Raw genomic sequence first — 24788 nt, 5'->3', positions numbered from 1 at the left:
AATCAGAGTTAAGGCCGCCAGTCTATACCACAGCAACACAGTATCTGAGCTGCATCTGTGACCTACACCACAGCCCTTGGCAACACTGGATCCTTAACCCACTGAGCAAGGCCAGGGATTGAAACTGCAACCTCATGGATACTAGTCAGGTTCAGTACTGCTGAGCTATAATGGGAACTCCTAATTCATTATTTCTTTCCTTTTTTTTTTTTTTTTTTTTTTGGTGATTTTTAGGGCCACACTAGCAGCATGTGGAGGTTCCCAGGCCAGGGGTCGAAATGTAGGTATAGCTGCTGGCCTACACCACAGCCACGGCAACACTGGATCCTTAACCCACTGAGTGAGGCCAGGGATCAAACCCACATCCTCTTGGTTCCTAGTTGGATTCGCTTCTGCTGAGCCATGACAGGAACTCCCAGTAATTCATTATTTCTAAGAGCTGTTTGCTGCCCCATGATGAGTATCTACCACACTTTGCTTACCCATTGCCCCAGTGGTGGACACCTAAAGTGGCCTACAAATTTTCACTACCACTAACTATCATGGATGTCCCTTATAGCCCCACGGAAGAATTTCACTGAGAAATGTACCCTCAGTATACACACAAATTCTGCCAGGTTACTCTCACAAGTGGCAGCACCTATGCACATATCGCATCAGTTGAAAATAAGATTGTCACCAGGACCTTTTTGCAGGGACATCCCCTTTCCAACTTACCTCCCTAAAGGTAACTATCAATCCGATCTTCATTTCATTTTTAAGTATGCTTTTAGTATTTGTGTATGCCTTTGGTTCAAAGCCCATTTCAAACTTTACAGAAATGGAATCATTTTAAGCAAGCACTTTTTTGTGACTCACTTCTTTTATTCAGTATTATGATTGTAAGAAATAACCATATTGCATGCATGTAGTTGTAGTTTATTTCCATTTATGTGTAGTCTTTCATTATATAGGTATGAAACTATTCATCACATTTCTTGTGGATGGACATTTTGGTTGTGTTTGGGAAGTAATCAGGTAACTGAGAGAACATGACCACCAGCTGACCCTCAAGCTGGACCCAAGCACTCAGAGGCTTCTTAATCCCTCCCCTTTCTTTGGAATGTGTATTCTTCCTGCCTTCCCCAAGCTAGAAACTTCCTTAGGGACACAGCCTTGAGACAGTAGAGTGTTGAGAACATCTGAATGATATACATGACACAGACTGAATCCAGTTAAAGGCCTTTATTCAACTTAAGACTCTGGTGAACCATTGTGGAGATCTATTCCTTTTGCAGTCACCCAAGACAAGCCACCTAAGTTCCCTTGCTTATTAAAACCACCACCTGGGGGGGGGGGAGGGAGTGGAATGGACTGAGAGTTTGGAGTTAGCAGATGCAAACTATTCCATTTTGAATGGATAAGCAATGAGGGCCTAGTGTATAGTACAGGGAACTATATCCAATCACTTGTGATAGAATATGATGGAAGATAATACGAGAAAAAGAATGTATATATGTATGACTGGGTCACTTTGCTGTATAGCAAAAATTGGAACAACACTGTAAATCAACTATACTTTAATAAAAAGAAAAAATAAAACAACCACCTAGTATTCTGCCTCTAGGTGGTCTGCCTCTTATTTTGTCTTTCCTTCTTTCCATGTACAAGGGCCAGTGTGCAAACCAACAGGTTATTTCCCAATTGGGGTTATAATGATCAAGGCTTCTGATAAGTAGTTGTCCATATATCTCACTCTGGAGATGTGCAAGGGTTTCTTTATATATACCCAGAAGTGGAATCACTAGGGCATTAAATATGTGTCTCTTCAAATATATAGCTGATCCTTGAAGAACACAGGTTTGAACTACCCAGGGCCACTTATACATGGAGTTTTATTCTGCTTTGTTTCAATAATATACAGTCATCCTTCTGTATTTGAAAATTTTGCATCCACTAATTTAACCAACCACAGATTAAAATTTCCATCTTTCTATGTGAATGCAAACCCATTCTCATTTATATGGAGAGCCAACTGTATTCATTGTACTACATCATTTTATAAAAGGGACTTGAGTATCTGAGGAATTTGGTTTACTGGGTGGTCCTGGAACCAATCCCCTCTGACAGCAAAGGGCAACTGTGCTAAATAAGGCAAACTGTTTACACATCATTCTGGCAATATGTACAACTACCAGCAGGGCATAAGAGCTAACACTGCTCTATGTCCTGCCAACACTTGGTATTGTCAGTTCTTTTAATTTCTGCCATTTTAATAAGCTACTACTGAAGCAGAGTACAGCACAGGTCTGTTTGTATAAGACATCATATGGGTAGAAATTCTTACTATATATTTCCATACTATAAGTAAAGCATATTTTTTACCTAAAATACACACATGAGAGTTAACAATAATCATTTGGGGAAAGGAACTAATGTGAAGGGAAAAGATAGTCTTTTACTTTTCTTTTATCATTTTCAGTATAATTTTAATTTGTTTGCCATAACAATGTATTACTTTTATTTGAAAAAATAATTAAAAATTGAAATTCAAAATTATTTTGAAGCACACTGTATATTTAAACAAACATGTAAGATTAACACACAACTTTTATTTATTTATTTATTTATTTTTGTCTTTTTGCCATTTCTAGGGCTGTTTCTGCGGCATATGGAGGTTCCTAGGCTAGGGGTCTAATCGTAGCTGTAGCCGCTAGCCTATGCCAGAGCCACAGCAACGCAGGATCCAAGCCTCATCTGCAACCTACACCACAGCTCATGGCAACCCCGGATCCTTTACCCACTGAGCAAGGCCAGGGATGGAACCCGCAACCTCATGGTTCCTAGTTGGATTCGTTAACCACTGTGCCACGACGGGAATTCCTAACACACAACTTTTAATCTCTCACTAGCCAAGCCCTTTTCTGCATAAATATACTGGAATTTCTATGTCCAGTAGAGTAGCCATTATTCACATGCGGTTACTGAATTCTTGAAAACTGACAAATGCCACATGCTAAAATTATAATACGTTTGAAATAATTGGTTAAATAAATTAATTTCACGTGTTCAATATTTTAATGTGGTGCCTAGAAATTTTTAAATTATGTATGTGCCTCAAAATATATTTCTTCTGACAAAATTGCACTAGAATCTGTTTAGTAACTAGAGAAAAACATGACTAAGGGGAATTCCAAAGGAAAAAAATGCAACAATACAAAACACAAATATACTTTGCTTTAAGCAAACACAGAATTATTTCTAGTATGTCAAAAACACAACGCATACCTGTGTACATCTTATTCAAATCACAACTGACTATAATTTGAAGTTAGGAGCAAGATCATAATTCTCATCCATTCTTCACAGTTCATGCATTGGCTTGTAAACAAAATAATGAAAGGGAAAAAAATCTCAAACCAGAAGCAATGCTTTTGCTAACATTATTCCCTCATTCTTATAGTTAACGTTTCACAAATGCCTACAATGGGTCAGGACCTGCATTAGACAAAACAGAAAAAAAAGAGATGCAACAATAACAGGCTTTCCTTTTCCACTTCATGCATTCCATGAAGCAACATTCTCTGTAGCTTATAGGACACATCTCAATCTTTTAGCCACCGCTTCACAAAACATGCATTTATTGTTTTTTAACTTGATTTTACTGCAATATAGTTGATTTAAAATGTCGTTAATTTCTGCTGTACAGCAAAGTGATTCAGGTATACATATACACATAACCACTTTCATGCAGGTTATCACAGAATATTGAACAGATTTTCCTGTGTTATACAGCAGGTCCTCATTGACCATTCATTCCACGTACAATAGTGTGTGTATGCCAATCTCAAACCCTCAATCAGCCCTTCCCCCCCACCTTTCCCCTTTGGTAACCATAAGTTTGTTTTCAAGTCCCTGAGTCTGTTTTGCAAAGCATGCATTTAAATACAGTAACGTTTGGGGGATGATCCAGCCTATAAATAGCACCAGAAGAAAACACTAAACATGCACTCTTAAACATAAACTAACTCTAATGTATGCTGTCTATGTTTTACATATAGTCGTTATAATAATTATCTCAATTTCTTGGGAATTTTGCTCCTGGGGGTGGGTGGGGGGTATCCAAGCTTGGGGAAGCTTATTGTTGAGGTTGGGATTGGGAAGATGATGTGCTGCAGAAAACAACTGGTGCACTCTCACTGGCACTGAGTTGCGGCTGCACTGGCTGTATGTGATGTGGCTGCTGTCAATGAAGGCAATTGTATGCAGAGTGCTGCTGGGCTGTCTGCTGCAGCTACTTCAGGGCTTGTTGCAGTATGTTGATGTCTGAAGATGCAAGCAGATGTTGAGAGGACAAAGTGGCCACAGCAAGCAAGGCGCAAGGACCAAGGCACAAGGTAAGTTTATTTAAAATAATGGTAGAAATATAGAAAAGAGATTTTCAAAATGGTAAAGCAGTTCTTGGTGCAGAGCTTTGGGGTTTCTGAAGATTTTTAATGTTTTCTTAATTCTCCTTGTCAGTCTACTTAGTAGCTCCAATTTCTTCTCTCTCACTTTCTCCCTCCTCGCTCCTGTCTCTGAGACACACATAAACATACACCCTGAAGGACATCTAAATAAATAATTTTTGATATGTCACATGCCTGCAGAGTACAGTTTCCTGCTTGTAATCTGCATCTGTTTTTCTAATAATATAGCCTGGAATGAGCCAAAATCTCTCAGAATAGTCCCACTACTTTTATACTCTTTAAAGGAAACACACCATTATGAACTGTTAAAAGTTTGCCTTTTGCATAACAGATCAGGCAAATGTCAGAAGACAAAGTACAATAAAGACAGATCACTTCGAAGAATTCCATACAACTTAATTTCATCTTACCTGAGGAAAATGAATAAGGCTGAAAATTAAAAAATAACTTCTATACACCAACTAAATTTTTGCCTCTGCCTTCGGTGTTACATCTCCTGAATATGAGATGCCCTTTGTCCCAGGGAGTCTGTGCACAGGACTCTAAATTAGGAGTCTTTTTTCCTGTCATCTTGGTGAGTGGGGACCCTTCTAGATACCTTTGCTCCAGAACCAGCTCTCTTAGTTTCACACAGATTCTTCTCTGTGTCTAGGATTCTTTTCCATTTTTTTTTCTAGTCCTTTAAATCAATATCTTTTTAAGTAGGCAGAAAGAGAGAAGGTAAATCTATCTCTTATAAGCAACTAAGAAGCATGACCCAGTATACTATTCTTCCATTTTTTCAGAAAGGATAGCTTAATAGTTATTATTCTGTTTTAAAGTAACAGAGGAAAATTAAACATGTACTTGTGGAAGAATTATTCATTTGAATGATGTATCACTGATTCCGATTAACTTTGTTTTTCAGAGAGGGATGAAAAACATCCTTGTATCTTTGTGTTTTACATCATTGTATCTTTAGAGATGGTAACTGACTCTTACTTTTAAAAAATAAAAGGAATATTGTATTCCTGTGTTGTGATATTCCATTAGACCAGGCAGTCCCCCCAGAAAAGAGGCCATGTCATTACATCTCAGTAGGCTCCATAATGATATGCACATAATATAAAGTTAATAAAATGTCTACTGAAAGAATGAAGCACTGTATCAAAAGGGCAGGTTTGAAGAAGATAGTAAAGAAACACCCTTTGATAGAAAGTTTGGAAAGTCTGGATAAACAGCTGCTGAAAAAGGAGTGGCATGTTCCCGGGAAAGAAACATCCAAGTTTATATTAAAGGACTGGATATCTCATATTTAACAGTGTAGTTGTAAGTCAAATAATGCTGGAAAAACATCTATATTAATGCTGTTTCTTCCTATATTTGCTTTATTTATTTTATTAAATTTATGTGTTAATTTACTTATTTATACATACCCTACATTGTTTCACAATGAAATTTTGTCATGGGAAATTATAAATCCAGAGATAAGATTTATGCATATAAATGCATGTTTTAAGGGCTGTGAGGTTGTTAAAAGTGGATTCACATTTTAGCGATTGTAACATGAGCCTCACTGAATGAGTTATTATACCACTAAATTATAGTCCATTCCCACACCATTCCCCGCCTATGGCAGTTACTTTTATGACCAGCTATTCATAAAACTTGTTATTATTCTTGTATGATATAGCATGATAGGAAGAGCTGAAGACATAAATACACACAATTGTGTTTATATTTCTCAGATTATAATACAATTAAGACTTCTAGATGGTGCCTTCTCACAAGTTAATACTTAGGCGTCCCCTAGGTAATCTCCACTATGGTGACCAAGCCTATGTTGACAAGGATATGTGGAAATGGGAACTCTTCTCCCTTACTGTTGCAAATATAATTGGCACGGGACCACTGAAGATCTTTTCAGTGACAGCTAGTTAAGGAGGAAGGTCTTCATATTCCATAAGCCAGCATTTTTATTTCTGGATATATGCCTTCAGAAGGACTCCTACATACATGCATAAGAACCACTATGTTATATAATGGAAACAATTAAATGTCCATTAAAATGTCAATGGGCAAAAAGTGTATTCATTATACTCATAAAATGTAATAACATGTAGTGGCTGAAAACAATGTAATTTTATCCATTATCATACTTTTGAAAAACATTATTTTAAGTGAATAAAATGTTTTAGAATTATGCTGAAAATAATGTTTACATAAATTAAGAAAAACATGTATGTGTGTATATATGTATATAGTTTCTAGGAACACATGATTTTATAGTTAAACCAGAGGCAGAATAACCAGTAAGCTAATGCACTAGTCTCAAAACCAGTTCATCACAGACCTTGGTCCTTGGTCCTGCCCCAGACCTGCAGGCTTACATCTTAATCCATTCCATGTTCTTTCTCCAAAGGATGTCATCTGGAGCATATTGCTGATTTTGTTTTCTTTTACAGCAAGTAATATTTCTTTTCTGTCACTATATAGGTTTAAATAAATTGGTAGTATCTCCTTTTGTACTGAGAGAAATTATTCTGGTGAGCCTCTTCAGTTGTGAAAATTTAAGTCAAATATCTAACAGCTAAGTAATTAAATAATGAAAAATTTCTGATCAATGATGTAATATTGAATGGGTGGACCTTCTGAAATGGCTGTGATAAGTCCTGTGAGAAGGCCTTGGGAAGGGGTGGGTGTGCCAAGATTGTGATGTAATTTTTTCCATTTCCTTTTGGCTGAAACTGAAGATGAAGATACAGAGTCCCACTTTTGGGGGCTTGGAGGTGGGAGGACAAAGGGAAGGCAGGACATCCTGAGGAGATGTGCAAGCCCAGGCATCAGAGAAGCAGAGCTGAGGCTCACAAGAAATGCTAGTAGGGGGGTTCCTGGGTACCCAGTGACCCTAGATTTTCTGCTAGTCACTTTCGTGTCTCTTTTTTTGTACTGAAATACCTCTGTGGTTGGGTTTCTGTTGGTCATGCCTGCCTTGTGTTGTCTATATTTCATGGAATCAAGGGAGCAGACTAAAATACTGCAGCCCAATGGCAAAATGAAACTGATGCTTCTTGAAAAAGGCAAGGGCTTCACAGCACCAAAGTAAGAGGATGCTGTGACATTCTGAGTATTGACGGTGGTCCTGATTCTCCCATAGAGGGGACACGCATTGGGGGAAGTGAAATGAGAGCACTGTGAGGGTGAATAGCAGGAAGAAAAAAAACAAGATTGGAGGTGAGGCCAGCTTGTGAAGCAATATCTCCAGGTTGTGGGAGAACACTTGAAAAGTCTGAGAGGTCTCTTAAGGAGGGTTTGCAAGCCTCTCCTTTAGAAAGGTGGGAAAACAGGAAGGAATGAAGGGAAGGAGAAATCTCAGGTTGGTATCTACTGGATCTTTAAAAAGAAAAAATGATGTTGGATCTGTCTTTGGCAGAAGAGAGGAAGAAAGTGTGAAGGAAGAAATGGGCAGTGCTTATACTTGATCAAGTTAGATGACTTTACTGCAGATTAAATATTGAAAAATTTGATGAGTCAAATGCTCATGTTCAAATGTTGCACGGGCCAAAATACATGTGTAATTCACATATATTTTTATATTTTGTTTCAAAATTTGTGCTCTGTTGAAAGTGAAAATTAACTGCTTCATTATGACTATAATTTAAAATTCCATATTTGATAGTGCTAATAGCAACTAAGTTTCTTTGGATCAACATTTTTTTTTCCAAATGTCCATGGCAAACATTAATAAATTTAGGAAACATATAATTTAAACTTAAAATACTAATCATATGTATACACCTTTTCTGCAAAATAACTCAATAGCAATTCTTTTCAACCATGAATCCTTTAAAACAATAAAAAGAAATGTCTCTTGACACAGAAGAACCCAAACTTTTCTTGCTCAACAACCTGTGAGCTGATGTTATAATTTTTCATCAGAATTCATGCCTTTTCAGGACTCAGAAGTATTTTTAGAATTAGACAGCATTGCTGATATGCAGTATTTCCTACAAATTCAACCTTGGCAACACACCATCCAGGGCGACTGACTGGTGTGCAAAATCTCCCTGGTCAGTTGGTCAGCTGCGTTTAGAAACATGGGGGCTTGGGGGTGGGGGGAAAGGTTACACTGCTTTCCGACCCAGCCCCACCCCTGTATGCAAAGCATTAAATATTACCTGTATGTTTCATTTAACTTTGTGAGGTTAATAAATGTTTGTATTTTCAAATTCCTCTGATTAATCAAATTCAACTAAAAATGAAAATCAAGATTTATTTTTGCATGTAAATAGTAGAGAAAACATCCTCTTCTTGTTTGTTTGTTATAGGGAGAGAGAGAGCGTAGGGAAAAATCCTGAGAGAAAATAAGAATATTGATGTTCAAACATTTTCAAACTATAGGAAAAAATTGTTTAGAACTCTTAGAAATTCACATGTTGGGAAAATAAAAAAAAAGAAAGAAAGAAATTTACATGTGATAGAATGTTTTATCACAGACTCTAGCACAAGAGACTTCCAGAAATCAGAAAAATAGAGTATTTCTGATGTAGTAGTGAATGCAAAAATATATATTCCAAGAAATAATTTTGAAAACACTAAGTGGAAATAAGACCCATACAAATGAGTATATTTCCACTTATTTCCACTTAGTGCTGTATATTTTCTTTTCTGGTTTTTATTATTTTGTAATTTGCCCTTCAGCCACTAAACACTAATATGGTTTCCAAGTAGTTTACTTTTGATGATAGCTCCGTCTCCCCCTGTTGTTCAAAATGATAAAAAACAGCCCTCTGGAAACTGAGCAAGGTGCTCCCTTCCTCTGGTATTTGTAAGCTGACAAGTAGACAGACACCTTCTGAAGTTTTATGCATGCTGTGTTTTCTCTCCTTAATGCAACAAGAAAAGTCTTTTCTTTTAACCTGGCTGCCTTTGAAGAAGTGACTCAGACACATTCATGGCCTCTAAAGGTAAGAGTAAATATAGGCAGCTAATAAATTTTTCCTTATAACTAAAAAATACAGTTGTAAGGGTGTTATAATCAGTGAGACTGAAACTTAAACTGCCACTTAGTACTTCTGAAAAATTTTAACTCCAGGGAGCATGTTGCATTAAATTAAAAAAAAAAAAACACTCTATCTGATAGAATGTAAAAGTTAAGATGTTATAGTTATTATAAATAACAATGTTTTGGTTATCATAACTAAAACCTAGTGACAATAAGAAAAGCTGCATAGAAAAAAACTGAGAATGGGAATATTTAATGTCAAACACAAGACAAGTTGATATACCCACTTTAAAGGGTGTTTAGAAAAGACTTTTTCACACGTTAAAAAGTGTTAAAATACTGAATATAGTTCAGTATTTTTACATTTCCTATTTGTTGTGCAAAACATGTGATACAGCCATTTATTACTGAGAATTCAACATGCATTACTGGAAAATCCTAGTAAATTTAATGGTCTGGGCTAGAAGTAAACATTTCTGAACTATGAAGCAAAAATAGTTCAAAGTTTCTTTGATGGTAAATGACATAAAAAGCAAACAGAAACTAACCCATTCAAGCAAGAAGATTAATTAAAGACTTTGGGAGGGAGGGGCTGGTAAGTTTTCCTCAATCCTTAAAATTCTATTAATATCATTAGTGTCTTACTTTAAAGAACTTCTCAAAAGACAAGGGATGTGCTTGTTTTAAGGTAATGGGTTGCAATCTCACTAAAAACACTTAAGAAATTATATAAAAATGAAATGATAATGTGTTTTCATTCCATTTTCAGAAGAAACCATTAAACTCTAGGCTATAATAAAAAGTTTTATCATGAAGAATTATGATTAGTATAATTGGTAGCAACCTTTTAACCTAATTACAAATAGGATAATAGAGTCCACCAATTTAAAATATCCGAATTAACGATCCAAAGAAATGTGTGTGCTTCTTTGCTTCCTTTACCAAAATACACTTTGGATGCTAGTTCAGGTGTCATAGAGGAAGTAATCTTCTCATATTCCATCAACATTTATTGTACATCAGTCCCTAAGTATCACTGGGAAAGCTCTAATTGTAAAATACAATTACATGAAACATTAAATCATGAATTCTAATATATGTGTGCTTCATTTTATATTTGAAGACAAAATCTTGGCAAATCTTTTCTTTCATTTGACACTGACCCTAAGACTTAGTCCCAAACACTTCATTGCTTTCTAAAATAAGAGTAACAGCAACAACTGTAGCCTGTAAGGTAAAGAGTTGCAGAGTATGTGAAATATTTATAAGCTAGTTATACATTTTTAAAAGAGTAGATAGAAATTCAAAGCCAGATAGAAATTCAAAGGAGTTCCTTCTTCATCTGGTAGTCTGAGGCTTTGAAGAAGCTTGTGACTAGAAAGCAATAATATGATCAAAATATGATTAATCTACCAAAAACCTAGTGATGATCAGTAATGATAAGGATTCAAGACTAAACTTAGAGGTAAAACTTCAAGTAGAAAACTAACACTCCTTCTGCAACTCACACAAAATGTTTAACAGATGAAGTGGGTAAAATATGTTTGAGAGACCCTATACCACTTAAGAGAAAAAAATAAAGTTTCCTTTGAATTAGAAATCCAGTTTGAGGGGGCAAGTCAGATTTTCATCATTATTTACCTAAAACATTTTCATGGATTTTTATTCAAATATATTTAAAGACATTATTTACAACATCATGATGTTCTCTGGCCCATGAAACTGTTTTGGTAATTACCATTTTCCCAGGGAATTAAAGCCTAATTGAACATTTTGCACATTTCATAGGCAGTACCATGAGCACTACTAAGTCAGTCAGGATATTGGATGCTATTGGAACTGAAGAAATCTTGGCTTGGTCTGGAGTCCCCTGGTTTAGTATAAACACAATTTAAGAACAGGTTGTTCTCAAACTTTATGTTTGAGAAAACAGGAAAACAGGAGTTCCCTGGGTGATTTAAACTGAATAGGAGCTACAGTTTAGATCTTCAAAGGCTGCACTGCTTCAATGTGAGCTGAAATCCCATTTGCTGAAAGAGCAAGTGATGTTGGAATGGTGATTGCCGCAGTCTCTAACAGAGCCTCAATTCCCCACTAAAGACTCTACACATGACTTGTTTTGGGTTCCAGTGGAGCAACAGCCCCAGACTTGCTGTGAGAGCTAAGGACCTAACTGCCCAGGTCAAGAACCTAGAGCTGACTGCCAAACACTCAATAACCACCGCATTATGTCACAGCAAAATGGCTTATGGGATAAAATGGGAGTAATTTGCTAATCTTTTTAACACAAAACTGACAAAGAGAAGATCTAGTACTCTTCTATGTTAGTATTAGAAATTAACCCCTACACATTTTTTTTAAAGGATAACATGTGTATAGTTAAGTGCATAAAAGGCACCAAATTTAAGCTCCATGCTTTTTAAAATCAGGATGCACTTATGTAACCACCACCAAGATCAAGATATAGAACATTTCTGGCACCTCATAAAGTTCCCTTTCTGGTCAGATGTACCAATATTCTGAGTCTTATCATTATGATCAAATTTTCCCTAGATGACAATTTTGCCTCTGTTTCTCTGCAAGTCAATGACAGCAGTGTTTTGGGCACTAATGCCAAAGAAAGCATGTTTGTTGCCTTTTATTATTTTCCAGTTGTTATTGCTAGGTAGTCATCAGCTCCTTTCCCAAATCTGATATGGTGTCACACAGTTGTCTTCTCAGTTTTCCACTTGGATTCTCATTTAAGCCCCCTTCTCAAGAGCAAGAGAAGTTCTAAAACCTGTATCTTTTGTGTCTGCCCCAGATCTGAGAGAGGTTCAGGATGGGGGGGGGGGGGCCTTTGGGGAAGCAAACTGCTATGATAGCATCAGTATGGAGCTCTATTTTAGTGGGGCCAAATGACAAATTTATCTCCATTTGGTCCTAGCCCTAAAGCATGTCCAAATTCTAAAGTCACAGACAAGTATGATCTTAAAGATCCATCTTGGTCGACTGCCATAACCTTATGGTTAAATAAATAAATGAATCATCTGGCAATTAATGCCCCTCACTAATATCAATGTATACATAACCTTAATGAGCCAATTATTACTAGAAACAGTTAATGTCAGGTTTCAAAGGACTGAACCTTGGGCACCTATGTTGCTTCATGAGTTTATAATCCCTCTCAGGAGCTATTCCAGCCTATGCTTGGGAAGCAGTGAATGAACAGGAATTTACAAACTCCAAAGGAAAGCCAGTCCTTTCTTCAAATTTATATTTATTTATTTATCTTATTTATTTATTTTTGCTTTTTTTAGGGCTGCACCCATGGCATACGGAGGTTCCTAGGCTAGGGGTTGAATCTGAGCTGTAGCCTCTGGCCTAAACCATAGCCACAGAAATGCCAGATCCAAGCCCCAACTTCGACCTATACCACAGCTTGCAGCAATGCCATATCCTTAGCACACTAAGCAAGGACAGGGATTGAACCTGCATCCTCATGGATGCTAATTGGATTCATTTCCTCTGTGCCACAATGGGAACTACCCAAATTTATTTTTTAGAGGTTTAAAAGATTCAGATGAATACTTGCCCACACACTCTGCCTACCCCCCCATGACATACACACAAATTACATGGACTTGGTGTCAGTGCTGAAGGGAGGTCATTTTAATCTATTGTGAATTATGTAGCTGTCACTCTAATTTTAGTATATGTACAATGAGTACTTAGCCAAACCTCTGTGCAGTTGTTGTAAACTTAATCCTAATCCAGAATCAGATTCTTCATCCTTCCCACTCATATGTCCTTGAAATAGTCTGAATTACTTGACTTCATAATGGCCCCTCTGATATTTGAAAACATCTGTCATGAATCTTGCTCCATACCCACCCTCAATCTAAAACAGCAAAGTGTAAGGCAAATGAATGTGAGAACTCTAATAATTTGGCTTGATAAAGATGAAAAGTGAAAACACTGGTAGTCTGGAAAAAAATGATAGTATCTAATTAGGGAGACAGCCAAGTGGCAATTAGATGAGAAGAAAAAGGAAATATAAAAGTAAAAAGGCTAGAAAACATATTTTTAACAAACAGGAAGAATTTTGCATGCACCACTTCTCAGGTCTTATGCATAATATTACACAGCTTCTGGACAAATGCAGAGAAACTAGCAAATTGCCAAATTTCATTCTAAGAGATATCTGAAATAGTAACAATTTTACCTGGCAATATTTGAGAAAACAGGTGATTATCTAAAAAAATCAATGCCAAACATTTTACAACTCTAACTTATTTTATCCTTGGTAATGCTGTGTGAGCTGCAAAGGGATTCATACCGTCAAAAATTTTTTGGATGCTTTTCTACCAAACACCAAGAAATCAAAGCTAAATTAGATACTATACTGCCCTTAAGAAGCTTATAAATTAGTTAGGTATTCTCATAGTATATGAAATTAAACCATTGGTTCTTTATGTATTATTGGACCAGCACCATTAGTTTATCTGGGAACTTACTAGAAATGCAAATTCTCAAGCTTCACCCTCACCCCAGCTACTGAATGAGAAAGTCTGGAGTAGAACCCAGCAATGTGTGTTTTAACTAGCCCTCTAGGTGGTTCTGGCACAGGCTAACGAACCACTGAATTAAATCTAGCCACTCCTGGGCATATACCAGAGAAAACTCTATTTCAAAAAGATACATGTCCCCCTATGTTTATAGCAGCAATATTTACAGTAGCCAAGATATGGAAGCACCCTAAGTGTCCATCAACAGATGAGTAGATAAAGATGTGATACATACATATAATGGACTATTACTCGGCCATAAAAAAGAATAAAATAATGCCGTTTGCGGCAACATGGATGGACCTAGAGATTATCATAGTAAGTGAAGTTAAGTCAGATAAAGACAAATATGACATCATTCATACATGGAATCTAAAAAAACTGATACAAATGAACTAATTTACAAAATAAAAATAGACTCACATATATAGAAAACAAACTTGTGATTCCCAAAGAGGAAAGGAGGGGGAAGGGATAAATTAGGAGTATGGGATTAACATATATACATTACTATATGTAAAATAGATAACTAACAAGTACCTACTATATAGCACAGGGAACTATACTCAATATCTTGTAATAAACTATAATGGAAAAGAATCTTATATATATATATATATATATATATAGAGAGAGAGAGAGGAATATACACTAATATATATACATATATATATATAAAGAGTCACTTTGCTGTACACATGAAACAGGTGTATGTATGTATATATGTATATCATACACACACACACACACACACACATAAACTTAATCACTTTGAGCCTGTACACCTGAATCTAACAGGTGTAGGTATGTATATATGTAATATACATATATATAATATTACATATATACATAAACTGAATCACTTTGAGCCTGTACACCTGAAACTAACACAGCATTGTAAATCACCTACATTTCAATAAAAATTTAAAAATAAATATATCATGCTATAGCATCATGATTGATAAAAAGAGACAAAATATCCTTGAACATTATCAGACACCTTTATAATATTTGGAAAGGGAGAATAAGCTTGAAAGTTATGATTTAAAACTAGATCTAGGGAGTTCCCATCATGGCGCAGTGGTTAACAAATCCAACTAGGAACCATGAGGTTGCAGGTTCTATCCCTGGCCTTGCCCCGTGGGTTAAAGATCCGGCATTGTCGTGAGCTGTGGTGCAGGTTGCAGACATGGCTCGGATCCTGCATTGTTGTGGCTCTGGCGTAGGCTGGTGGCTACAGCTCCAATTAGACCCCTAGCCTGGGAACCTCCATATGCCGCGAGAGCGGCCCAAGAAATGCCAAAAAGACAAAAAAAAAAAAGCCAACCTAGGTCTAAAGTAGACATATCCTTTTATAAGTAGAGAATATCTTGTTGCTTTTACCATTAATTCTCCTTTTGTAGTTTATAGTTTTTTGACTCTTTGAATAGAAGTTTTACTTGCTTTCAAGACAAATACCATATGATATCACTTATAACTGGAATCTAATATACAGCACAAATGAACTTTTCCACAGAAAAGAAAATCATAGACTTGTGGCTTCCCTGGTGGGGAGAGGTAGTGGGAGGGATAGGGAGCTTGGGGTTAACAAATGCAAACTATTGCTCTTGGAATGGATTTACAATGAGATCCTGCTGTGTAGCATTGAGAACTATGTCTAGATACTTACATCTCAACACAACAATGGGAGGAAAAAGTATGTATATGTGTATGTGTAACTTGGTCCCCATGATGTACAGCGGAAAAAAAATATATATATATATTTTCTAAAATTATTTCTTTTGCTCAAATTATCCAACTCTTTCTCACAACTACCTCTGGCAGTCTTCCCCATTCCTTTCCTTCTGGCCTCATGTCATGGGGTGGTAACAAATGAGTAGAGACAATGAAGGAAAGAGCACTAAAGTGAGAGGCAATGGTAGGAGATACTCTACCCTCTGATTTAAGACGTCCCAAATATAAGACAAACTACATAAAACTGCCTGAATTAAATATAGGCTTGGATTTTCATTCTCTTGCAGATGCACAGAAACCAAGAAGCAGAGGTCTGCCTGGTTGTCTTCCGGGAGCGCCAGACCCCGACCAGAGCTTTCATACCTCAGGTTCCGGTCCAGGGAACCAAGTGTGGCAGCGGGGTCTCCCTCCACCAGGGAATCTCCTTCCTGGTCTAGAATATTTAAGCCAGGTGCTTTTATTTCTATTTCTACATAGTTTTTCCTCTTAAACTGAATACAAACTTGGTTTCCTGTCTTTTAAGCAAGGTCAAAGAATGTTAATAGACAACTTAATGAAGTGAGAAAAGCATTATAAATCATCAAGTTATAAAATTTGTCTTTCATTTATTTCTATTATTTGGGAAGAAACTTATGTGTTCTTTAATGACAACTTCTATGTTCCTTATTTATCTGACAGAATTGAGGAGGCTAAATGTTTTTGATTGAGTTATTTAGCACATTTATCCTTCTTCTGCTCATTGATGATGGTGCCAGCAATTGTCTAATATGTCTAGTCACCTACAGCTATTTAATTAAAGAATATTTATCGAGTACCTGTTATAAGAAAGGCATATAAATAGCATCAAATCTAGTCTTTCTCACAGAAACATTTTGCAATCTCACTGGCAGAGACAAAAAATGTTGACATAATAGTGCAAGGCTGGATACTAGAACCAGCTGGATAAGTATGCCATTTTAACTTGCACAGGTATAGGGAAGAAAGGTTGTTAAAGATCGGAGTACTCAGGAGAGACTTCTGCAACGAGAGAGTTCACCATCTTCAACTGAATCTCCATGGTGGATGGAAATAAAAGAGAAATCAAGCTATCAAGTTAGCGTTACTATCTTCTGATACTACTGCACCTCTGGGCCGATGTGCTTGAAATATCATATTATTATTAGATATAGTCACTGTTTTAGTCACCAGAGGGTAAGCAAAAATTTAAGCCTTAAAATAAATCAGTCAAGAAATATCTGAGTGCTACAGCACATAAAAAGCAATTGATGTTTACATATATTATTGTTGCTTTTGTATTTATCCTACAAAAGACTAGAAATACACTAATATTGAGATGTCAGCACATCTGCTGCAATTTTCAGCTTGTTTGGCACTCTTTCAAACTATAAGCCTATCTCCTTTATCAAAATCAAATCTCTGTGTTAATTCCCTTAAGGTGCAAGAGATTTCTGTTATGCCTGATAGAGTTTAAGCTGCACACAACATATGTTCCTGGGAAAATGTTTATAATTGCAGGTGCCTTCTCCAGAAACCCACTGGCAGACAAATATACTTTAGAGACTGGAGAACGTGGGGAGATATGTAAAAGAGCTGGAAAAGCTAACCTACCATCTTCCATCTGCAGAAAGGATCAGCTGTAATAGCTGACTAGAGTTGATTAACTGCTGCAAGCTGTTTGGGAATGTTGTCAGACAAGGTTTTGCCAAGTATAAAAGTGATATACCAGTGCCAGAGGGCTGAGGTTTGATGATCACATATGGTCATCACATATTCTTCTTCCACCCATGAATGATGACACACCCGGAGCCAGATGCTTGACGTGAATACATTTTTTTTTCCACATTTGATAGGTAGAGATATGAACCCACTGGCTTCAGGCCTAAAATGAAGTCAATTTTCCAAAAGTATACTTCTAGTAATCTTTTTCAAAAAACAAAACTATGCCGCAAATTAGTAGATATTTTACTTCAAAGGGAAAAAACATTCACAATCTTTATACTAAAAGATCACTATTTGCTCTAAAGTAGTGCATATATACTAACAGGATGAAGGAGCATTTTAAAAACTTAATACTACTAGTTTGTGAGAACCACATGATTAAATACAATTATGAACATTTGAAAATAATATATACTCTTATAAACAGGAAAATATTCAATAAAAACCTTTCTAAATTAAAAAATTCAATGTAAAAATTTTTTAAATCATCTATTTTCCTTTAATCAAGACTATCCAATGACTGTTGAAAATCATGTTTCCTTTAACGATTTGAAAAATTCCCAGGTGGGGTGTGTGTGTGTGTGTGTGTGGTGTATGAACACACACCTGCACATATGTATACATATGCATGTGTACATGTGTACATATATGTTGTTCATGTAGGTTAAACCTAAAAATAAAACCAACACATTCTCTTGCCAGGTTGGTGCAATATATTCATAATAGGGTAACTATTACAATTTAGTCACTATAGGTAACAGTGAGTTAAAGTCTACAAAAACATGTAAAGATCCCATTAATTTTGAAGGGCATGTATTAAACAGATTCATTGATACCTGTAAACCTGATAAATTATACATGAGAATTGATTCTTAGCTACATATCCAAGACTGTCATTAGGTTTTCTTTTATTTTTCTTCTTCTTCTTCTTCTTCTTTTTTTTTTTTTTTTTTTGACTGTCACAGCACGTAGAGGTTCCTGGGCCAGGGACTAAACCTGTGCCACAGCAGCAACCCCAGCCACTGCAGTGACAATGCTGGATCCTTAACCCACTGTGCCACAAGGGAATTCCTAGGTTTCCATTCTAAAGCCTTCATACTTCAGGAGTGCTTTACTTGCCCTGACACCCAAATACATGATATAATCTGTTTAAAGTTTCCAACAACTCATAGTACATCAATTAATAGTAAAGGATGTAAAGGACTCTTTTATTTTTTAATTTTTAAAAATTTTTTTTGTCTTTTTGCCTTTTCTAGGGCTGCTCCTGTGGCATATGGAGGTTCCCAGGCTAGGGGTCAAATCAGAGCTGTAGCCGCTGGCCTACACCAGAGCCACAGCAACTCGAGATCCGAGTCGTGTCTGCAGCCCACACCACAGCTCACGGCAACGCCAGATCCTTAATCCAAGGAGCAAGGCCAGGGATCGAACCTGCAAACTCATGGTTCCTAGTCGGATTCGCTAACCACTGAGCCACGACGGGCACTCTATAAAGGATTCTTTTAGACCATGGCTTATAAATGGCTTAGGGCTACTCTGAGAAAACTGTAAGAACAACCAAAGCCAAGAGACTCAAATCCAGGAGGTTTGCCCACAGGCTGGATCAAATATTATTACAGAGGATGAGTGAGTCCAAGATAAATAGGGAGGAAAGGTACTCAGGAATCCCATAGTGTCACTGAAGTACTGTTTTTCCCAGTTCCTAAGATTCGTTTAGTGATGCTAGTACAGTAGAATAGAAAGCATGTCAAAATCAGTGGCATTGCCGCCTGGGTTCAAATCCAAGCCAACCACCACAAACTGTGTTTTTGAGAAAACTATCCCTCTGGGATTATTTCCTCATTTGTAAACAGTGATGATATCTAGCTCTCTGAGTGTGTGTGAGGATTAAATCAGATACTATGTCAAAATACCTAGCACAGTGACTATTTCATGGTAGTTACTAAATAAACTACTATGATTAGATATTTGAGAGGTACAGCTTCCCTTTTCAATTAATAGTTTCTAAATTTCAGGACTGACACTTTGATCCATGACACTAAGATCCTAATCTCCAAGCTTACTTCTGCGCCCATAGTTCTTCTCCATGTCTTTTACACAGATCCACTACTAAATATTCATGGATGTCCTTTTTGAAGCATATCTCTTCTCTTTCTTCAACCTTCCATTTTCCTCAAAAGAGAACAGAACTAATAACACTACATGACAAAGGCCAATTCTAATTGTTTCTAAAATTTTTTTTCAGAGTTATTAAAATATGTTTTAGAATATCTTGTCATAAATTATTTTTGGAAAAATTTTTTTGTGACTCTTACAAAGAAGTCTACATGTACACCTTTGTCAATGACAGCTTAAACAGAGGAAATAATATGAGTTTTTACCTCCACCTCAGGATATACAGGAGAATGAACAAAATAAGGTAACTGCAAATTTTCTAGGTCTGTGATGCCCAATAAATTACAAATACTAATAATGACTACTTCCCTTTAACAGTTACCAGTGAGTTTATTAATAGGAAGAGAGAAAAACAGTGAAGAAAATTTTAAGGTGAATTAGAAAATGAAATATTAAAAAAGGCAGTAATCAGTGTTTATGATTTTACCTTGGTGAATCTTCAAGTACTGAATGTCAAAATTAAAATATACACAAATAAAATTCACTCTTAAGAACATATTTTAAATATTCCCTTTAAAAATAATTTCTATTGTATACTGTTTAATATAGACATTTCTCAACCATCTGTGGATACTTTATCTCTGTAAATTAACTCATTTCTAATTAAATAGGCAAGTTTTAGTATGTCATGCATGTACTGGCTTAACTCTTATTCTGCTAAAATTGGTATTTTGTTGGCATCAGCAGGACTTCTGGGTTTTTCCTCCCAATTCAAAGAAAGGTATGAAAGAGAAAAATTTTAATACTCTTTTTTTTTTTTTCACCTTTAACAAAGACATTTCCTCACTCTAAGGCATGAGTTACTACAAGACAGAGTGAAAGTAGAATTAGGGCTGAGAGGACTGCCAGGCATTCAGATAACTTGTTTTGCTTTCATTTTGTTTCATTTCTTTTTTTTTTTCTGGGTATAAAGTTTTTTATTTAGTTATTACATGCATAAATAGTATATTTTTTTAATTGTTATTTCCCCAATACAATTTTTTTCTACTGTACAGAGAGTGTGTGTGTTTTAAAACTATATTATAGGCACTTTTATTCAGAGATTGTTTAAAAATATTCTCAAAGATATTGTTTCCAAGAACTACTCTTATCTGAATACCACAGAAAAAACACAGAGCTCACCACAGTTCCTATTCATATTCTGGGCAATTCTGCCTTGAAAATTTCAGGATTCTTGTAATTTTTTATTTTTACTTGAATAAAACCATGTTACTTTTTCATTATAAGATGTGAGGTATTTTTAACCATTTCCCTCATGGAGAACATGAATATCATCTCATTTCATGTAGTCTAGGTTAATAACAATAGCTGCAAGTGCTTTTAAAGACCTGTGATGTAATACTTTTTATTTGCTTTATGTCATCCTTTAACAGTTAGACCTGATAATTATACACCAGCAGGTGGAGCTTCTTGGAAGTAAGTATATTATATTCTGTAATTATTAGAACTCTTAAAAAATGTTTTAAGTTTCATAAGTTTCTTTATAACTAAATATTTTATAAAGAGTAAAGTTAAATGTTTAGGATAGAATTGGATTAAAAAAAGAACTAGTCTATTTTTTAAAGAAATATTGAAAGTAAAATTATTAATCTTAGTAGATACATCTAGAAGCATGAAACTCTCCAAGTCTTTTATGATACTGTCATTAGGCACCTAATGTTTTTTATTTATTTATTTTTGTCTTTTTAGGGCTGCATCCGCAGCATATGGAGGTTCCCAGGCTAGGGGTCAAATTGGAACCACAGCTGCTGGCCTACACCACAGCCTCAGCAACACAGGATCCATAACCCACTGAGAGAAGCCAGGGATCAAACCTGCAACCTCATGGTTCCTAGTCAGATTCGTTTCCGCTGCGTGACTACGAGAACTCCCTTAATGTTATTTTTAATCTTAAGCTAGTAAGACATTTGATCATTTCCATAGCTCTAATAATTTAAATGTTTTTAATAATTTCAGATATGGAAATCAAGGTTGAGATTAAATAACAAAACCCATTAAAACAAAATTCTGTTTTATCATATCGTCAGTGATTCATCAAATTGGCAAATCATTTAACAATACACAAAACTATCATGACAACTAACTGAATTCCAATTACTGGAGTATTTTTTTGTCTGTAATGTTCTATATTATTCCTAAGATATATCAAAATTATAAAAAATAGATAGCATACAACTGTAGATATAGTGCCATATAGAGATTTTCTAAAAAATCATTACTATCACTGTGAGTTGTCCCTGAATTTAATAACAATGATAAAATAATTATTTGAGTATTGATTCTTCTTTTACAGCATTGCTTTAGTTGAAAAGTGGTATTTCATGTTCCCAGTAGTTCATATATCTAGAATCAAGATTTATTAATTGCACAGCTGTGTTCTCAGAATGTACTTGGATTTCTATGGCTAAATCCTCAAAATTTAGAGCATGAAAGTAGATCTGTCTAAAGATACCATATACTTACTAACTAATCAGTCACTCTGTTTTTTTCAACAACACTATGCTTTTTACTCATGTAAAGTTTTGATATTAAGCACTGGAATTATTTTGATTTTTTTTTTTTTTTGTTCCACTAGTGATACTTGGCACTGAGACTTCCAACAAATATGAGATTAAAAACAGCTTGGGACAAAGAATTTACTTCGCAGTGGAGGAAAGCATCTGCTTCAATCGTACTTTCTGTTCCACACTTCGATCTTGCACTCTGAAGATCACTGATAACTCTGGTCAAGAAGTGATGACAGTCAACAGGCCCTTGAGATGTAACAGCTGCTGGTGTCCTTGCTACTTACAAGAGGTTAGTCATTGCTCTGGGTGTGCTTTTATTTTTACCACATTTGGAAAGGTTAGCTATTATTTCTTTTCTTTTCTTTTTTTTTTTTTTCTTTTTCAGCCACACTCTGCCATATGGAAGTTCCTAGGCCAGGGAATGAATCCTAGTCCCAGCAGCAACCTCCACCACAGCTGCAGCCAATTCCTTAACCCACTGAGTCAGGCAAGGGATAGGACCCAAACCTCCCCAGAGACAAAGCTGGATCATTCATCCACTGCATCACAGCGGGAACTCCAGCAATTATTTCTTTAATAAATGGCATTCACCTGGAGATCTGAAAGGCAACTGACCTTTAAACTGGTTGAATTACAAGTTTGCTTCATTAGGATCAGAACACCACCTGGAGGATTTGGTGATTCACTTTTTTTTCCTTTTGAACCAAAAACTATAGTAGCTTCTGTGATGCTAATTGGTGAAGACAATTTATGCAGAATGTAAATGAGACATAGCCTCCTGAATCTCTGTGTTAGCCATATAATTATAATATCTATGAGTTCCACCATTAAGCAAATCTACTCTTTGACTTCTTTTATTGGTGCAAAGTTCAGGGAGTGCTAAGTGATACTAAACTCTTCTAAGGCATTCTCTCTGTTAGGTGTCATGTTTAGTACAGAATCTCATATTCCATTCACACATTAAGGACAAACTTTAAGGTTTAGCAAAGACTACGTTATTGTTCTAGAGGGACTCATTTGATTACCCTATTTTAAATATAATAGATTTTCCATCACTATTAATAGACCTATAATAATAATTTCCATTAACATGATGCAGTTAAGTTGATAAGGAGCATATACTTACTTTGATGTCTTTGATATCATGACACCTTAATAAATTTACTCTACATTTGCAATTGAGGAAACCAGGGCTTAGAGGGTGGAGCTGCCTTATCCATGGACACATGCCTAGAAAATATCATAAACAGGGCTTGATCCAAGGCCACATTTCCCTATCAACAATCTGTGTATAGTCTACTGAGCACAATGGAAAATAAATATTATATAGAAGGAAATGAATTAGGAAAGTTTCTAACAATACTTATTGTAGATAATTCACCAACTATTTATAGGCAACCACCTGCCTGTGTGATAGGATTGCTAAGATACTCATTTATGGAACTCAATTTTTACCCTTCTACTGAGGATGTTCAAGAGCTTCTTTTTGTGGGGGTGCTGAACCCTCAGCATGTGGAAATTCCCAGGCTAGAGATCAAATCTGTGCCACAGCATGACAAAGGTGGATCCTTAACTGCTAGGCTACCAGGGAACTCCCAATATTCAATATCTAATATGTCCCAAGATGCTAAGGTTACTATAATCCAGAGTATATGCCCATTTGAAAATTTCTGATAATTGATGCTTTATTTCAAAGTAGCCCAGTGTCATATAAAATAGACATAAGATGTACCTAATGTCAATTAAATTTCTAATTTGGTTAAAATTAAGTCACTTACTTTAAAAGTGATCCTAGAACAAATCTATACAATACTTGCTAAGCTTTTTTTTTTTTTTTTTTGCCTTTTAGGGCTGCACCTGTGGCATATGGAAGTTCCCAAGCAAGGGCTCGAATCAGAGCTACAGCTGCTGGCCTACCCCACAGCCACAGGAAAGCAGGATCTGAGCCTCAGCTGCCAACTACACCACATCTTATGGCTACACTGGATCCCCAACTCACTGAACAAGGCCAGGGGTCAAATCCACATCCTCACGGATACTGGTCAGATTCATTTCCACTGCACCACAACAGGAACACCTAAGCCATCTTGTTGAAACAACCTCTGTCTATCCAAGAACACCACAGACATACACAGAGAACTATGAACTCAAAAAAACAAGACAAATCGAGATCAGATGATGGAGAGCTGGTTTGATTTAAAATCAAACAAATTCATTATTTTCACCCAGTTCTGGCTTATTGTACAATGTATTTGATTTGACTACATATATGTTGAAATGCAGTATGATGAACAGTAATGAATGAAAGGTAATGGGGTAAAATACTAAAGTCAGGGTTGAAAATGCAAATACCGGTCTTTAATGCTTTGGACTAAACGAATCAAATCAAATTGGTATGTGATAACTGTAACTCTGCAAGAAGCATTTGTTTTTAATTGAACACAGAGAAGCTAGAAGTTGACAATCTGAAGAGAAAAAAATTCATGAATATTTAATAATTGGTGAGGCTCAAAAATAGATGTGTGTTGTGGCAACAACAGAGAGGTAGTAAATATGAAGTATCTCCAATGTTTGACCAACTATTGTACTTGGAACAAAAATAGCAAAGAAGCCAGTGTCTCAGGGTCAGAAGACAGCCTCTGGGAGAGGCTCTCCTTAGGGAAATAAGATTAAAGAC

The 24788-nt window shown here is 36.0% G+C and overlaps 2 protein-coding genes across 7 annotated transcripts in view; one reads left to right on the top strand and one right to left on the bottom strand.

Moving 5' to 3' along the window:
* Positions 1 to 24788, bottom strand: part of LOC110256311 (uncharacterized) — a 611762-nt gene that overhangs the window by 522411 nt on the left and 64563 nt on the right. The window lies entirely within an intron of this gene.
* PLSCR5 (phospholipid scramblase family member 5) overlaps positions 4291 to 24788 on the top strand; it is a 30510-nt gene continuing 10012 nt past the window's right edge. For 2 of the 3 annotated variants that reach the window (XM_084990010.1, XM_013982116.3), the window contains exons 1-4: positions 4291 to 4376; positions 16001 to 16164; positions 20978 to 21020; positions 22180 to 22400. In XM_084990010.1, the coding sequence (XP_084846136.1) occupies positions 4322 to 4376; positions 16001 to 16164; positions 20978 to 21020; positions 22180 to 22400 (483 nt within the window). In that variant the 5' untranslated portion in view covers positions 4291 to 4321. Of the gene's footprint in view, positions 4377 to 9248; positions 9395 to 16000; positions 16165 to 20977; positions 21021 to 22179; positions 22401 to 24788 lie in introns of those variants that run through there. The other variant, XM_084990009.1, reaches the window with a different exon arrangement.

This window comes from Sus scrofa, chromosome 13 (genome assembly GCF_054392235.1).
Source record: "Sus scrofa isolate SSC_HxYL_T2T_F1_AM1 chromosome 13, Sscrofa_HxYL_maternal_Yorkshire_Landrace_v2.0, whole genome shotgun sequence".
In the NCBI taxonomy this organism is placed as follows: Eukaryota; Metazoa; Chordata; class Mammalia; order Artiodactyla; family Suidae; genus Sus; species Sus scrofa.
This window is presented reverse-complemented; position numbering and strand designations above follow the sequence as displayed.